Below are 18,362 nucleotides of genomic sequence, written 5' to 3'. Positions count from 1 at the left end.
AATATAGTACTGTACATACTCCATCTCTAGGCGCCGGAGAGATGGATGGCCAACATTAAAAGTCCAGTCTGGCTACAAAGGTTGAATTCCATTATAATATTGGTGAAAATTGAACATAATATCCATAATTATGCTTTCATTAGTATTTAAAAACCTGAAAAAACAATTATTTGTGTTTTGTTACCTTAGAATGAACCTTTTATATCAACAGACAGAGGGAATCCTGTTCCATTTAGTAGTTCTACATGAGCCCAGAAGGGACAAACTCAACAATGGTGCAAAAAACTACTTTGCATGTATTTTTCCTTTTTGGTTTCTGCCGTAGAGGAGTGTAAGACAAGGTGATTCAGTTGCTTTCACTCTACAGCCACACTGCTAGATGCAACTACATTCTAGACAATGGACAAAAATGAAAGCTATCTATATTGCTTGTATGTTATAGGATGTTTCAAGTACTTGCAGACAAAAATGTGAAAAATTCTATCTAGGTTTTGTACCTGAAAGACTGTTATTAATGCTATAACCCAGAAATTATTGCATTAAAGTCAGAACATAACAGACACATGTAAGTGATTTTATCATTCCACCTACTGCACTGAAAGAGTCTGTTCCACATCAGTGAAGTTGGCGGCAATTGGATTGTCCTGAGATGTTGTTGTGAGAATGCATACTGTAACACAGTAGTATACTGAAAGGGAAAACAGACGAGGAAAATAAAAAAGAAGATGAATTCAACACTGTGCTAGAAGCAGTAGTTGAATAAAACATCAGGAAAATGTCTGAATGCATGTCTTTCAAGCTTTATGAGTCCTCCTTCTATCTTCTATCACTCATTGTTTTTCCCCTCAGCTCATGCTTCTCTCCTCTCCTCTTTATCTTCATCTCTGTCTCCAGATGCAGGGATAACTGAGCGTTTTTGGCAGACTCAGCTGTGTTACAGATGGGATCAAAGAGAGTGTGTGCATTGTTCTTGTGTTCTCTTGTGATTTTAAGATCATTGTATATTTACCACATGTGGCTCAAGTGAAAATATTTAAAGGGCTAGTTCAAGTTTAGGACAACAAATTAAAAGTAGCATTAATTAATGCTAATTTTTAATGCAGCTTTGGCCAACATGCAGTAGGCCAAAGCTGCATGTTGAGGAAATATTCCCAACAGTCAATGTTCCCAATTGATTTCATATAATTCCAGGAGTTAATTTGTGGGAAAAAAATTTGAAGTTTACGTTCCCTTTTTGCTTCCATCTGCCTCTAATTTTACTCACTGATCACCTATCTGTGCCTATTTCCCAGACTGTTGTCCTACAGAACAAGTCCTGGCACTAGATCAATAGAAAGTCTATTGACCATTAATTTAATTTGCTATTCTTTGATTAAAAAAAACCCTCAAGGGATAGGTTTTTTATTTTATTTTAAGGTCATCTGGTGAAGTTCAATCCAAACAGTCTTTTGTTAACTCAGTTTTGGTCTCCAACAACTCCATGAAAAGAATCTAGCTCTTTGTTTTTGGAATACTCTGTTCTAAAGTTGGGCTTTTCAAGCACCAATAGCATTTGGTCCTCACTTACCCTAACCACCAACAAGCATCTTAGTCATAGAGAAAGAGATGGAATTCAGATTTTAAACACTGCAGAATTAGTTTATCTATGAGATGACAGCCGTTGTTCTGCACATCTGCTGAAATTACTCACCTGCTGACAACACTAGCCATTGATTGTGATGGACCTTCTGCTCACAAATGATTGTGAAGGGTTGCGTTAGATTTGTGATCATTTTACCTGCATAGATGGAGCTGTGCCTAATTTTCCTTTATTTTTTAAAGGACTAACACACAGGAGTAATAGCCTGGAGGTTTGATACTACCACCATCTGGCTGGAGTACTGCTTTACTACCAGGTACAGGGAAAATCAAGGGAAAACATTTTGTGACATTCTCCAATTTTTAAAGGTTCATTGTTAGTGTTCATCAGCCAACCTCTTTCGATCTGCTGCTCTTTACTAACCAGAAAGGTTTTCTGTCTGTTACCAATGAGCTATGCTAAAAAGGCTCAGGATAACCAATCAGAACAATAGAATGATTTGATAAATCTACAAACAAATCATGGCTTACATGGATAGTAATTTAAAGTAGTGTAGATACTAAGATACTCTAAAGGTGAGGGAAATAACTTCATATAATGCACAACCTTCTGAACATGACTCCAAATCCATTTAAAACATAATCACACTTTAGACCAGAGGCCCTGATAGCATCGGTTTGATGAATTGAGATTGTGTGACTCCTCAGGATACCAGAGCTTAAAATGCCTCACTGCTCAACTTAAACTACAACACAACAAAGACAAAGACTAGCCCTGACCTGCCCGGGCTGATGCTCACCTACTAAAATAAGCAGGGGTTTGTGGAAGACAAAAGAGCAGCAGAGACCCAAAGAGAAGGCCTGATTGAGGAAGTAAAATACTAAATATGCTAAAGTGTAACCAGGATGAATGTTACCATAGTAATATTCAATGGTTATTTTGGTTATTATTAATATTTTGTTTATTATTAATATTTTGTTTATTGGTTCATTGCACCACTACCGCCATGAGTCGAATCGGTCTTCTGATTGACTAGTCCAAAAGCTAATATCTTTAATTAATGTAGCCTGGAAACTTACTACATAAAGAAAAGAAAAAAAAGCAAAGAAATGTAGAAAAACTGTCAGAATTATTTTTTTAAATTGTACTTTGACCTTTGTGGTTTCTGCAGTTGAGCTGATGTTGCCATCATACGCCATTTGTTTGCTTTGTCTACAACAGTGCTGAAAAAATCAGTGGAATGCGGGGCCTCATATCTTAATGTGATAACGAAAAGACATGATGTGTGACTTTATTTGCCCATGTTTGTGCATAGGGGTTACAAGGGTAGCTGAATAGCCAAAAGAAAAAAAAAAGGGAAAATAAGGCAATAAGGGTGTCAAAGCAGAAAAGGAAGTGATCTCAGCAAGGAAGTTGGTACTGAAGCAGAGGAAGTGGTATGGATTTGTATTTGTGCTTCCTCTGTTACTGATTGGAGGAGAGAAAGGACGACAAAAGGAGAGTGAGACTGAATTTGCTGGCTAATAGAAAAGGAGAAACGAAAGAAAGACACGAGGGGTTGGAGATGTGGAAATGCTGTGAGAGAAGCATAAGAAAGCACTTTAAAAACAGGATGGAAGGTTTATGATTAAAGAATTTGAGGTGGATAAAGTATATCTCTATAGGATTATTGTAGGATAATACGAAATGAGGAAAGCATGTCAAGTAGAGAGAGGGGAACAGGAGGAAGGAGAAAACAGAAGGTGGAAAAGGAAATGTGTTTAGGGTGATTTCCCATATACTGTAATCATATCTGTTTTAGTGGCAAGTTTCTCACTCATCCATCTGGTTGTGAGTCAGTGTGTCTGTGCTTTTGAATGTGTGTGTACACACATATAAAGAGAGGTGTGACTGCTTTTCCGGTATTGAATTGAAGGGTACAGCAGGGGATGTCCTCTGAATGTTTATTGAAAGACAGACAGCTTTGAGGTGTTTTTCTGTTTCTCTGTTTTCATTCCTCTCTATATATCGTTCATTGGTGTGTCCCCTTTATTCAGACTTACTCCTGTCCTGTTATTGTGAGCTTTTCTCGTGGCTTCCTATTATGAAAACATCTTGACTTTTTTTCTGTATCTTGGATGTCAGTCACAAGTTATAAAAAAACAGAATAGTTAACCGTGACTTTAGATTAACTTTTGCCTCTTTAGGCCCAGTCTGTTGTCCCAGTGAGGTTAACTAGCTCTGACAGGGTTTGTGTTTATAGCCTCTGTACCCTTCATCAGACACACACACACACACACACACACACACACACACACACACACACACACACACACACACACACACACACACACACACACACACACACACACACACACACACACACACACACACACACACACACAAAGACAAAAAAAAACCTGGTCACTGCATGACCGACTGCTCCCACATGAGAGGAACTCTCCGTGTGAAAGTGTTCTAAGGGGAAAATACTGCTCGAGAACACACACACACACACACACACACACACACGCACGCACGCACGCACGCACACACACACACAACTAATTTGCAGTGAAGTGGTTGAAATGTTCCAAGAAAACAGAGGCTCCATGATTCCTGTGAGGGGTACTTTGTGTTTAAAGAAAAATCAGTAATATTACAGCATCTACTGTATATTAGTCAGATGATGGATGGATGGATGGATGGATGGATGGATGGATGGATGGATGGATGGATGGATGGATGGATGGATGGATGGATAGATAGATAGATAGATAGATAGATAGATAGATAGATAGATAGATAGATAGATAGATAGATAGATAGATAGATAGATAGATAGATAGATAGATAGATAGATAGATAGGCTCTGTAAAGTGGATATACTTATGTATGTGTGTGATCTCATGTGATTTCCTACCTCTCTGTTTAACTGCAGGACTCTGAAATGATGTTCCAACCAGAGTCAGACCAAATCTCTCCAATTGACTCTAAGGTGACAGAAAACACACAGACACTGATGAATGACACACTTGTTTAATCACAAACTGTATGACAAAACTCAAAAATATTCATTTAAAAGTAAAGAGCCAGATCAATACAAGAGAAGTTATCAAAATGAAGAACCTCCTGAAGGGACAGCTGTCTATTTCTATAGGAGTAAATAATATACTTGTCCATAAACGTATTCAAAAGTGATCTTTCCTCTCTAACTGATGCTTGTAGTCTCCACCTTTGGACCTGATTGACACAGGAAAGGGGTTGAAGGTCCAAACAGCCACGCCTCATCTTGTGAGCCTGGGCAGTGGGAGGCTGAGTGTAGCAATCACTCTGCTGCCATTGAAAGAAGGTAACAAACAGACAAAATAGAAATATGGCTTAAGATTGCCGGCTCACACAGTAAATGTTCATTTTCACATCCATTGCCAGTGCCTAGGATCAGCTTCACTCCTTGCTCTTCATCACTTTTTTTTATACATTTCTATATATCTGCTTTCACTCTGCCTACATATTTTACCCTTTCCCAATGTTGGCTTCATATCTATAGTTATGGGCGAGGTGCAAAAGAGTGATATAATCATGATCATTTTGCTGGGGGATTAACGTAAAGGAACCAGTACGACTCCCTAGACTTCCTGTGAACCAAAAACAGTTCCAATAATTACTACATCACGTCCCCTGTTATTTATTTTGACTGTCATTTGGAGAAAATTACTCACTTATTGGTTAATACATGCACTGAACCCACAGTTAATCAGAACGGCATTGTCCAACCCAAACGTCTCCAAAAAACACATGACTCACACTATGTGGTTTCATGATACTGATTGTGACAAGAAAGAGTTAGCATCCAATCCACCCAACTGACATCCAGCTTATTCCTCAGAGAAATGCCATTCAGATCAGTCCAAGCTGTGCAAGCTCCACAAAAATGGGGCAGTGGTTAGTGCTGCTGCTTCAAGGCAAGTGGGTTCTGGGTTCTACCCCAGTCAAGAGTTTGCAGGGTCTCCCTTTTTCTGCATGTGTTCCCCCTAAGTACTCTGGTTATTTAATCACAGTCCAAAGACATACAAGTCAGGTGAACTGGGGACACCCAAAATTCTCTGAAGGTATGAATCTGAATATTAATTATTATCCCTCTCCACATATGTGAAGGTGCAGGACAGTCCAGTTCCAGTCTCATAAGTATATACTGAAAATGCATGGATGGATGGATCATGCAGATATTGATTAGGGTGACATATGATACATTTGTAGTTCTATCATCAACCATCCAGACCTGTCAGTGTCTCTAAGCACTGTGTTTTTCTTGTGTTATGTACATACAGACACAAACATAGACATGAGCTCTGTAAGCCAGAGACACCGTGACTTGATTATTGTTCTAGTTAGTTGGTCAAACACATGTGAAAGAAGAGATGGGAAAAAACCATAAAGACATCTACCACATGACAAAGTGATAAAGTAGGTTTTGTGAAAAAGTGATCATAATTCTATAGCCTGTACAGAGTAAATTGACTGATGATGGATTCAAAGCTTTAAATGTTTATTAGCATGTGATTTTCATTCATTACACATCATGTGCAGGTCTCAAAGGTCTCACACTGACATACAGTTTCTGTTTTTCCTCCCACTATCCATGAGAACAGTGTAGTGACAAAAAGTACTTCAGTTTTCGAAAGGATGGTTTTGTTCATGATTGAAGTCATTGATAGCAAATTATTACGTGCAGCAAACCACACGTTAACTCAAATGCTAAAGAAAATAACCACTATTGTATTGTGGTTGGGCTATTAAAGTGGTTTAAATGTTTATAGAAAGGTCCAGACACTGATTGTGAAGGTAAATATATATATTTCTTGTTTCTCTTGTGTTTTTTAAAACTCCTACTTTACTCAGGCACTTTTGCAGTTTTACAAATTGGTCTCAAATTCCAACAATGTGAACAAACCCTTTTAAAAAAATGAAAGATTTAAATTTTCTCCACAATGTGTCAACTTAAAAAGAGAAACAGTTAAAATTCATAATACAATGATAATAATAATGACGATATAAAAGTAGTTACATAAATCATAGATCATAGACCACCCACATGGTGGGAAAAAGACTCACATACCAAGACATGCTTCTAGATTTAAACAATGGCTAAAAGTTTTATGTCAATTGTATTTATATATTATATACAATCTATATTTCATGTATTTATATATCTTTTGGAGCTTACCATATTTATGATGATTCCATGTGTTGCTTGATGTTTCAGGAGTGACCCGTATAGGGAGAGAAGATGCTCCAATTCCTCAAGATATCACCATTCAGGGGCCTGGCATTGAGGCTGAGCACTGTCTGATTATCAATGAAGGTGCTGTCAGCTTGCTTTCTACAGAATCAATGCATTTTATTGGCAGGACACAGAATGATCAAAACTAGGTTATTGAGACAAAAACATGTGTTGTCAGCAAAGCCTTTACTTATAGTGTATTACAAAAATTCTTACAATTCTTTTTTTTATAATTCCGTATTAAAAAAATGACTGGTGCACAGGAAGCAAATCGGATAATTAAGCAGAATTACAATATTTTAGAAGTATTCTAGTATTTCTTATTTTCTAAAAGTGATGATCTGCTACGTACCTTTCTTCCGTCTCAAGACCTTTTGTTATAACAAACCATTTTACAGTGATACAGTTTCTCATTATATTTCAATGAAAGTCAAGTTGAAATGGATCAAAATATTTAGGTGTATACACTCATATTTTTAATCAATGAAAGAAATAATCTACAGCACAGGAAGAACTCTTTATGTGACAATAGCAGCGTAATTTATCCTTAAGTGTTGTAGTAAAAATGTAATAGTGGTGGTTGTACAAAAGGCTTCCTGAACAAGTCAGGATTAAATTGGGAACTTAAATAGTAAGTGAGTGGTGAAAGGTGAAATGATCCTGAACTTTCTCATCATGACATGTAACAGGAGGTGTCGTGACTCTGGACCCCTGTGGTCACCTCTGCAGTCTGGACGGCGTACAAGTCACTGTACCCACACCACTTACGCAAGGTAAGACAAAACACACACACACACACACACACACACACACACACACACACACACACACACACACACACACACACACACACACGGTATAGCTCATTTAGCCCAGATGTTTCATCACTTGCTTGTACACACCACTCGCATAAATTCTGACATATTGCCACCTACTGGCCAATAAAATAAACTGAATGAAAGTTAATTCCGTGTGCCTTGTTAAATAATAAATAAACTCTTGTCATCTGCAAACAAATCACATTTAGTACTGATGTTTATGAAGCGTTATATCCTGTAGACAATCATCTGTTTCTTTAAGTTGCAAATCTCTGTCTGTCTTTGTGAATGACTAAACCTTTGGATGAGGCCCGTCGTGATCAACTGTTACCAATTCATCTGTCCACACCTCAACTAATCCAAACATTTTGTTTCACTGTTTCATAACTTGGTAAGTGTTGTGGTGCCTACAAGTAGTAATTACTTTACCGGAGTCATACTCTGAAAAGGTATGTGTACAGCAATCACTTAAGTTTAATATATATATTGTTTGTTCTATTTGTGTATTTAAGTACTCTAGTGAAGGAGTGAGGAAGTGGTTAGTTACTTTATGATTTGGTTAGCTTGCTTTCCTTTAAGTGTGTGTTTGAGTCATATTGGTGCAGTAAGTATTGTGCTGACATTTTGCGTGGAAATGACAAGGTATACAATTTTACTATGTGTGAGCTTGCAGGTCTATGTGTGAGACAATTTCTACATTGTTTTGTGTATTGTGCAAGATCTAGAACGTGTGTATTTGTGTGTGTGTGTGTGTGGTTGTGTGTGTGCGTGTGTGTACTTCAAATTTGTTTTATAACATAGTGGTTTGAAACTGTGAGCTCCTAATGATTCACAGCTTCCAGCAACTACAGATGATAAACTACTCATCAGATTCCTTTATCATAATGTGCAGAAAACACAGACATGTAGTAGTCTCCCAAACATTTTTTAATCTGTTAATCTGTCCACTCTGCACACATATGTTTGTCTGCCAGCATCTTCATCTCTTTATCTCTTATACGACTATCTTCTCTTTTCTCCCATATTCACTTTCTAAGTAGCAGAGCTCCCTCACTTTGGCAGTTTTTGCATCCAGAAAAAGTTTTCTCATTTTTCCTTCCATTTTCTCTCTTAAATTTTACACAACATACATTACACATTTTTCCTTCTGCGTGCCCATTCTTTCTGTGTATGTTTTCCTCCTTTAATTGTTTCTTGTGTAGCCTAGCAATTTAAAGTTAATAATTGACAGGCCTATTTATCTTCCTGTGCCTGTGTTCTGATTCAAATATTGACAGTGTTTTGTGTGTACACCCCAAGCTAGGACACTGTGACGCAGGAGCAGACAAAGAGACGGAAGCAGAAATATTGGGTTAAGGAATATCTGCTGCCCTGGTTTGAGTTAGTGTACCTACCTAACACACACACGCACGCACGCACGCACACACACACACACACACACACACACACACACACACACACACACACACACACACACACACACACACACACACACACACACACACACACTGAAGGACAATCTGGAGATGATTAGCCATGTTTAGGAAGTGATCTGTCCTGAATTCTGGACTTCTGAGCTTGACCTGGAATTATGTCAGAATCACTTATAGCTTGTTGGAACACCTGGAAGTGACTTGTTAAGTAATACTACGTTGAAAATGCAAAAAAAAACCCCAACAACAGTAGAAATAACAATCAAGAAGTTTAAAGGCTTTTAATACTTCCAAAAAAATACTAATTGGATAATACCAGCAGTCTAACACCAGCACACATAATGAAAGAGAGGCTATCATAATTGGTCTTGTAGTCAAAGTACAGATTTTTACAAGCTTTTCTCTTATTTACTTAATCGTGTTATCTCTCCCATTGCAAATTCTTCCAGTTTAAACCTCAGCCAAACAGACTACAGTATACCAGCATACCCTCGACCCTTCTCCATTATTGTTTGTTTTCCCAAATCTTCAATCCAATCACTGCTATAATATAAATAAATTACAACGACATTATTACAATGATATTACGTCATCCACTGTAGTTCGGCTGATCCTGGGATAAAGTCTTCCAAGGTAACCTAAAAAGAAAAAGAAAGTAGTGAAGTAGACAAAGAAATGCTGAGGGGGCGTTTACGAAATACCTCACTGTCAAATAGCCCTTCAACCTAGCATCCACAAAGAGGGGTGATAGCGCCACAAGCAACAAGCATACACGTGTTTGTCGTTACTAAAACATGTTTTTTCCTAGTTGTTATATTTTTATTCGTATATAAGTCTTCAGTTGTGACATTCTGTTTTGTGACAGTACGTAGGATTGTTTGCTCTCGAATATCTTGATCGGGCACCCCTCCCGGTACAGATTGGTACAGTCCTGGAGTCGGTCTTGTGGATGGTAAACCTACGAACTTTCTCCCCCTCAGAGGAGCTAAGAAGAGAGAGGAGGGAGAAGTCGGACGTCCACACATCGGCCAGATACACGACAAATACATCGTATTTAATTTTCAACTTTTGAATGAAAAGTAGTTTTTTATTTGCCAGATGTTAAAAGGAAGTAAGCTGTTCTTTGTGTCGTAATAAGTGCTCACTGAATGGGACTAAAAAGGTTTGTGACTTAATTCTCATTAAATCAAAGCGGTGATGTATTGTAATTTAGAGCACTAGCTTTGATCTTTGACTTATGCAAGTAGGTCGGGGTGAAATTTTGAATTCAGGGGTGTCGCGGGATGTTGCAGTCTGTGACTGCCTTGGTTCTAATAAGCTTTTCGAACAATAGTAGCCTTACATTTACTTAGATGGAATTGCATTGTATTTTGTTGATTTCTTTAAGCTAATTTACGGTCTTACATCAATGGAATAGCCCATTTTTAATATATTCAACAGTTACCCCCCCACCCATCTCTCTATGCCGTATTTGCCATTTGACCGATTGATCTCAGTTTTCTTTCTTTTTATGTACTGTATGTTGTCAAATCTTTGTCTTATCTCACATTTTAACGATCAGATTTCCCCCCCACTTTTACCGGAATACGAAACATCTGCTGATGTGGTAATATTGATTATTCTTTAAACACAAAGAGCCTCTGTGATTGGTTGCAGTGGACGTCTTTGCTATAATTATGTACCATCTGTCACCATAGGTCAATGGACATAGTAACGCACTAGGTTGGAATAAAAGAACTAATGTCGGTTTGAACTAAAAAACAACAACCACTAGTGTAAGAGTTTTAAGCCTCCAGAGGTTTTTTTTTGTCAGGTGTGAATCAGTGCGGCACAACACAATCCAAGCTTCTTAGTCAAGACATATTTGCTGCCAAATGTTGGATGAAGTTAAGCACACTGACTGCTCTTTTCTATGTAAATCACCTCATGCCCCGGGGTCACACATTAGCTGGTAAGTTCACACACTGGTGTGAGTGCAGAAGACAAAAAGATGTGACCCAGAGCTATGAGGACAGTCACAGTGGTCGGGACACCTGAAACCTGAAAGGAAAATGTGATTCATTGTTTTGGATGCTATATTCACCAGTCTTTGTAATCCCACCCCCCAGCATTTGAGGGTTTTGGTTTTTTTTTAAAAACAAAACAAAACAATTTTACGTAATAAAGTAGATTTCCCCTTTGCCGTCACCCTTTGTGGTGTTTGTGTTGAACTTAGTTTATTTACTTCTAATTACCAGTTAATTCCTGAGGTTGTCCCCAAGTCTGCAACTTTAAAAATCAACAGAAGTTGTGTGGGGGTCAGTGGATATAACTTCATGGATGAGGTTTGAGATAGAGCAGACAGTAGATATCTGTTTAAGGTCTCTATATATTTTGTGTGTGTGTGTGTGCGTGCGTGTGTGTGTGTGTGTGTGTGTGTGTGTGCGCGCGCATGTAAACGATGGGGCTAATCTGCACAGACTCCCTTGAGAAAGACCACTGTGTTTTTTATGATGTTACTGCTGGACCTTTGGGCACCAAAGAGGGTAATTTGTGGTTTTGAGGCCAATTCACACTCCCACTGGGACGTGTGTTATACATCTTTTCATGAATGAGTAAACTTTATTCTACTATGTTGCAGGATTTAGTCCCAATTGTATCAAATTGAAGACAGTTTTTACAACTAACTCATGCAGACATTTTTATTTAACAAAAAGCGTGTATTTTCGGACAGTTTTTAAAATTGACCTGCTCACAGCTATGTTTATAATTAGTTTATTTTCTCTCACATCCTAATGAAGCAGAGAAATGGTTCTGACATAACATTTTGGTAAGAGTGTCGTTTGGTTTTGCTCAGATCTATATGGGAAAAGAAATTGGCTCCAGACTTGATCTTCAGCATCTACATCTGTGTCCTCAAAGACTCTGAGGTCTGACTTTGTAGATCTCAAACTTTAAATTATCCTATAAATGTATATACAGAGTCATTTTGAGCCGGTTGTTGTCAGAGAAAGTCGGTCCACATGTGTGTGGGGTTTGGGAACATATGTTTCGTCATGGGAGGCGAATCTGGTTAGTGCGAAACAAGCAAACATTTGAATGACTTTTTATTGCTGTGGTTGATAATAATGTCCCAGAAAAACCAATAAGGTCTGAATTATTTTGATTTGACGTGAGCGATGCTGTATTTACTCATACAAGGGCCTAAGAATAGGTTAGGTTTTTTGTTTTTTTCTTTTTCTGTTACCAACACACATTCTGCTAGTATTTGTTTTTACTGGAGATGAGAAGGCGGAGGACTAGTAGTTATTTGTCAGCTGAGGAGCCCTGGGAGGGGAGGAGCTGGAGATGTGAACAAATCAGTCGACACACTTTACCTTCAACTTTAAAGGTGGCACATGGTGAGGTTATTGAGGGTCGGAAATTAGACTTTTACAAGGGCTGACTGCAGGCAAAAAAAAAGGTTGTGTGTGCATGTTTGTGTGCTAAATACTGAGAGCTGCTGTGAGTCATTAGACAGACACTGTTAACAGACATGCCTCCCCTCACACTGATACTCAGAGAATACACCATTTCAAGATATACACTCATTACTCATGTCTGGCATGGGGGAACACATATTAGATCCTGCTAACTCCAGTCTTCATGGTACCAATGAATGTGTGTTTTTCTACTTTTAAGCACCACACACAGAAACACAGACACCTTTTTGATCTCGCTCTCTCTCGATGACACTGTTCACAGTTTGGGCCAAAACCTTTGGGTTTTGTGTTTCATTCAAAGTCCACCTGTGTAGACTAAACATTCCCTCTACTATGTTGGTGTGTGTGGTGTTAGCTCCACCTCTGTGGTCTCCCTCCCCTGTGGAGAAATTATAGCTTTGAAGGCAAAACAGCTCCCAAGGCAGTGTCTCGACAGATTGCACCTCTTTCAGTGAATCTACAATTTGGGTATTAATGCAAGTTTTTAGCTGGGATGTTTTAGAAACTAAACTAGGCCCAGCTAGAAGCAAACAGGCACATGAGAGATGTGAGTGGGAGAAGGCAAAGGAAAGAAAACAGTCTTGACATGTTTCCATTAGGTCTTTTTCCATTCGGCCTCTCACTATCCCCCCTCTTGCCTCAGTGGTTGTTTCTGACTTCAGGTCCAAGGAATCTGATGTAACTATAATAGAACTGTGAAGGAGGAGCTTTTTTTTTTTGAACGGCTTTTACACACATACTAGCATTATGCTGGGTTACTATAATCTTCATCTTATTCTCCTCTCAGGGATGTAGGTGGAACAAATGGAGGAAACAAATAAATTCTGTTTCTTCATGTCAAAGAAATGAAAAGAGTTTCCTTTGCTTTCAGTGTCCTTGTGATGTCCTGTTCTCTCTCCTTCTCATGCCTCAGTGTTTTCATTTCTTCCTCTGCATCAGATGTCTTAAGTGTGTGGCTCAGCAACATTGCTTTCTTCTCCCTCTTTTTTTCTTCGGTATTTGGACAGCTGTGGCTGACTGTGTGCATTACAGAGGTTGTGACCCTGACATCTTGTTTAATACCTGGCTCTTTCAGCCTAATTGATGGCCAGAGCAAACACTGTAGTATGGGCTGGAATGGTCTGGCCATGCTGGAGCTTGTGCAAGTGTGTGCCTGGTGTTGAGTAAATACCCCAGACTCATTTCAAGCCACCCTTGCAGCTGCCCAGTCATTCCTGAGTATTTTCCTAATTCACATGCCTATAATTATTTTTTGATTTGTTGAACAGGTTTTATGCTTAGTGTTGAAGGGAGGTACTGAAGTATGGATACACGTGAAATACTGCCAAAGGGAATCATTGGGGATGGCGTAGCTATAATTCAAGCAAGACACGGTCAAATGACTACTGACACAAGAATAAACTAAAGGAGTTCAACACTACATTCACATAAAGGGATGAGTTAGCCCCATGGACACCACCGAATGTACTGCTGCCTCTGCTTTTGCAGTTTTTTATTTACACCGCTCATTGGGGGGGGGGGGGGTGCATTGCCCTTTCATTCACCATCTCACCTGCATTGCCTGTCTATAGGCTCATGTGATTGTGTGTTCCAGCCTGTATTTGTGTGCAAAAATAATTTTCCCACTGAGTATTAATAAAGTATATCAAATCTTAACAAATCTTTATACATTCATCATCATAAAAATACATGAAAAATACATGATTTAGAATGGACGTATTTATTTTTGATCACCAAAGTATAAAGAAGCCTTAATACGAAGCTGTTTTAAGGGGGATCACTAATATGAGGATTTCTAACTTTGTGTTTTGTTTTCTGTCTCCAGGTTATTCTTTGTGTCTGGGTAAATCCTATTTTTTCCGCTTTAACCATCCAGAGGAGGCCAGCAGAATGAAGAGCATGCTTCCACAGAAGAGCCCTGTGTCCGCTTTAGCCTACAACACAGGTATACACACACACATGCACGCGCACGCACACATTCACAAGGCATGGTAACCCGACCTCAACCCATGACCATAATTGACCCCAACCCATAATTAATTTCCCTGATAGAACCTCCTTAAGGGATAAATAAAGCTATACTCTACTATACTCTATGACTTTTGACCTACCCTTGATCCCATCCTTTTTTCTTTGATCCTCCTCTCTGGCCTTATCCTCCCACCCTCTTCTATCAGCTTCTCACTCCGACAGCCGTTCCTCATCAGCGTTGTCTTCCATCTGTCCCTGTGGAAAACATTGCTCCTGTCCCCTGATGGGGAGCTCAGGGTAAATTTACAGGTAGACATACCCCAGGCAGGTGTGTGTGAGGAAAGGGTGGGGGCACATATTTCAGTCTTCACACATAACTCTGAATATTATACTCATGGTAAAACTTCTATTTGAAACATATTGGAGTGTCCTCTGTCTCTGCAGTGTGTGTGTGTGTGTGTGTGTGTGTGTGTGTGTGTGTGTGTGTTGTGTGTGTGTGTGTGTGTGTGTGTGTGTGTGTGTGTGTGTGTGTGTGTGTGTGTGTGTGTGTGATAACCAGTGGAATCCCTGCTCTTTAAAGTCCCAGACGTATGGAATGCACTTCTCTCTCTGATGTTTTCATAGACACGACTTCCATTTCTTTCTCCCAGACTCTTAAACTATCCGTAACGGTCTGCCAAGCTTATCCTTCAGATTACCAAGACTCTCAGTTTTCACGTACACACCTAATGTGAAGACTCTCACACAAAGCAAAACGAGCCGGGCATGGAGGAGAAAGTGAAGAGTTTATACATGCCAGGCCTCCGGTGTAAATCTGCCCATGTATGGACACAAACAGCCTCCATGTGTGTGTCATTCTGGATATTATGATGTCTTTCATTTTCTGCTCCATTTCTCTCCACCAAGTAAGGTTTCACATTTTTTCACACAGGCTTGCATTCAGATGTTAAGTACTGTTTGTCTAGCTCGATCATTCCACTCAGTAGTAATGGCTGAATATTCTCTGTCTTGCTTAGATTCTTTAATAAACATTCTCAACATATGTTGTGAGTTGCTGTCAGGCGAGTCCACGGTTGATAGCTGTCGGAAAACTTTTCAGCGTGTGTGATAGTTAAACAGTGGGTGGTCTAAGCATGAACATAAAAACAGCTTCTTTTCCACATAAAACCACAGATGAACAAGAAGACCTGGGCATGTTTCTCAGCTGTAACCTCCACCTACTTTATTGTTTTTACATTATTTTTTTTCTGTGATAAGATAATATTTTCTTAGGGTTTATTTCAGAAGTCTGAACAGATATGGACTGATAATCAGAAGACGCTGACCTCAGACTTATTTCAGACTCATGTCAGCAAGTCAAAAAATAGATTTTTTCTGATTTGTTTTGTAAGATTTGGAAAGGAAGGAAATAAAACCTGACTCAGTTGAGGTTTGGAAAATGACACCATCACTGCTGAAACTGCTTTAAATAAGAAGTTTCAGGAAGGGCAGGGGGCCTCTTGAGGGTATTCCTGAAAATTTTGTGGTCTTTTTCATTTCCCAAAATTCTGCTTTGAGGAGCTGAACCCGAGTTAAAGTTAATGTTTCCCTTGGATCTAATGGATGGCTTTGTGTGAGGGTGTATTTGGATGCTGTGAGAGTTGAAGCCTATTCTGGGTGTTTCGCTGCCAGTTTCGGATTGTTTGGGTTGGGTTTGTCCTGCCAAGGCCCCGTCTATGAATAGCTGCAGCTTCAGGTACATGCACAGCCTCCCTCTCTGTCTTTCTCTCTTCTGCTGCAGATCACGTCCCTGATGTTTTCTTTCTTCTTTGTTTTCCTTCTATTTTCCCCCACTTTTCTTTAATCCAAACCGAAAAAAACGTGAATTCCACCCATCACTTTTTAAATCCATGTTGCTCGTCTCACCCCTTTTTGCTGTGTTATGCCTTTAAGTCCTTTTCCATTTTATCTCTCCCCCACCTCCAGACTACTTGAAGTTTAGCAGTGACTACAGCCATGCGGTGGTGGGTGGTACCAGCAGTGCTCGAGGCATGCGATCGGCGTCTGAGCTCCGAGATTTGATGGACACGCTGCAGCGCAAAAAGATTGCACTAGAGAACAGCCTGAGAGCCAATGGGAACACTAACCCCTCCTACTTCAGCGTGACACAGGTCAGCCATCGTTTAGCTTCGCTTCATGACTTTGTTGGTGTTCTCTTCAAGCCGTGCTCTAAAAGGCTTTGTAGGGTATAAATGGCCTTTCTGGTTGTTTGTCTTTGGCTAAACATGGCTAACCAGGGTTTACTCATTACCCTGGACTACTAGTGTTCAAAAGACAACACAAGATACACTCATTGCTCTTTTTTCCTGTAACAAAATGATGGTGGAGGATTGTTTTCAAATGATTTTGTCATATGATATGAGCTAGATATTACAGTAAGATTGTATACTATTTATTTTTTCTGGATTAAATATATACTTTTTTATTCTCAGTCTCCGCCAACCACACCTATCACAAGTCCTGCCACATCCTCCTCTGTCTATCAAGAACAAGCAAGGCGTTTCTACGGCTCAGACCGTCCTCCCTTATCAATGAAGTCCACTCCCCCTCTTTCCCCAGGACGGCGATCCGACCCTTCCTCCTCCTTGGCTTCCCGCACGTCGATCAGCCGCAATCAGGACAACTTCGGTGTTAACGACAGCCGAAGGCTGCACAACTCGGGCTCCTCTTCTTTACTTTCCACATGGAATGGTGGAGGATCGTCGGTTTCTGTCGATGGTAGCAATAACTTCCTCCTCTCTCTTCCTCCATCCTCATCCTCATCCCATGCTCCATCACCAGGAGGTGCAGTCAGCATGCCCTCGAGTCCCCGTCTTGGTCGTCGGAGCTATGGCAACCAAGAGCCATCACCCAGCAGTCGGACCAGGAAGTACTCAGCTGGCTCTCTGAGTTGCATGACTGGAGGTGGGCAAAGCCGCTCGCTGCCACGCCTCTGCCCTTCCCCATCTCCCCGCGATAACAACAATGGAAACATGACTTTGTCAACATTACCACCACGGCGATCTGATTTTGGTGGGGGTTACAAGTTCAGCAAAGACTATTGCAACAACAGCCAGAATGCCAACCCTGACCTCAAACACAACTCCAGTTACTCCAGCGTGCTGTCATCCAACAGGAATCAAATCCAGACTCAAGGAGAAGGTGTTGTGTCTATCTGCCTGTCCACACCTAAGAACTTACCCTCCACAGGCCCCTCCATCTCTGCCACTACCGCCCCACCCGATGTGACCATCCCATCCAGAGCAGGGGGCTCATCTTCTCCACGTGTAGCTAAAAAACTCAGTCTGACCTCCACTAGCTCTGTGGGGTCCATCATGTCCACAAGCTCCAGCCCTCCAGAAGAGGATCAGCTGGCCAACTGTGGAGGCTCCCCAGAATTTGACCTCTACTTGGGGGAGAGGGACAGGCGAGGGGTAGGCCTAGATCTCAGTGGTGCCCCAGGACTGGGAACTGGGGAGAGGAGGCAGTCATTCGGAAAGGCAGGTGTGGCCCCGCCTGGTGGTTTCAGGGAAAGAAGAGGCAGTATCAGCTCACTGAGTGGAAAAGAGGAACTAACTGATTATCACCATCGGCAAAAGGAGGAGAGACTCCGTGAGCAGGAGGTGGAGAGGCTGGTGAGTTTGTGTGTTTTTTACACGTGTGGGTTTCTCTGCTTAAACCACTGACATACTGGATGTAAATATGGATGAAATGAATGAAGACATTTTGATTGCTCCCTAGTGGCAAGTTATGGTATAGGTTATAAAGCCCACCCCTCTGTTACACATGAATACACATAATTCGTGGAGAAATGAGTTT

At 40.2% G+C, this 18,362-nt stretch overlaps 1 protein-coding gene across 6 annotated transcripts in view; it reads left to right on the top strand.

Annotated features, from left to right (window-relative positions):
* Window positions 1-18,362, top strand: part of phldb2b (pleckstrin homology-like domain, family B, member 2b) — a 37,485-nt gene that overhangs the window by 3,076 nt on the left and 16,047 nt on the right. For 4 of the 6 annotated variants that reach the window (XM_068343768.1, XM_068343769.1, XM_068343765.1 and 1 more), the window contains exons 2-8: window positions 4,500-4,556; window positions 4,787-4,910; window positions 6,825-6,923; window positions 7,532-7,615; window positions 14,380-14,499; window positions 16,491-16,675; window positions 16,997-18,178. In XM_068343768.1, the coding sequence (XP_068199869.1) occupies window positions 4,500-4,556; window positions 4,787-4,910; window positions 6,825-6,923; window positions 7,532-7,615; window positions 14,380-14,499; window positions 16,491-16,675; window positions 16,997-18,178 (1,851 nt within the window). Of the gene's footprint in view, window positions 1-1,821; window positions 1,896-4,499; window positions 4,557-4,786; window positions 4,911-6,824; window positions 6,924-7,531; window positions 7,616-10,083; window positions 10,256-14,379; window positions 14,500-16,490; window positions 16,676-16,996; window positions 18,179-18,362 lie in introns of those variants that run through there. The other 2 variants (XM_068343766.1, XM_068343771.1) reach the window with 2 other exon arrangements.

The sequence above is a fragment of the Antennarius striatus genome, chromosome 20 (genome assembly GCF_040054535.1).
Source record: "Antennarius striatus isolate MH-2024 chromosome 20, ASM4005453v1, whole genome shotgun sequence".
NCBI classification, from domain to species: Eukaryota; Metazoa; Chordata; class Actinopteri; order Lophiiformes; family Antennariidae; genus Antennarius; species Antennarius striatus.
Note: the sequence above shows the minus strand (reverse complement) of the source record. Positions and strands in the feature narration are given on the sequence as shown.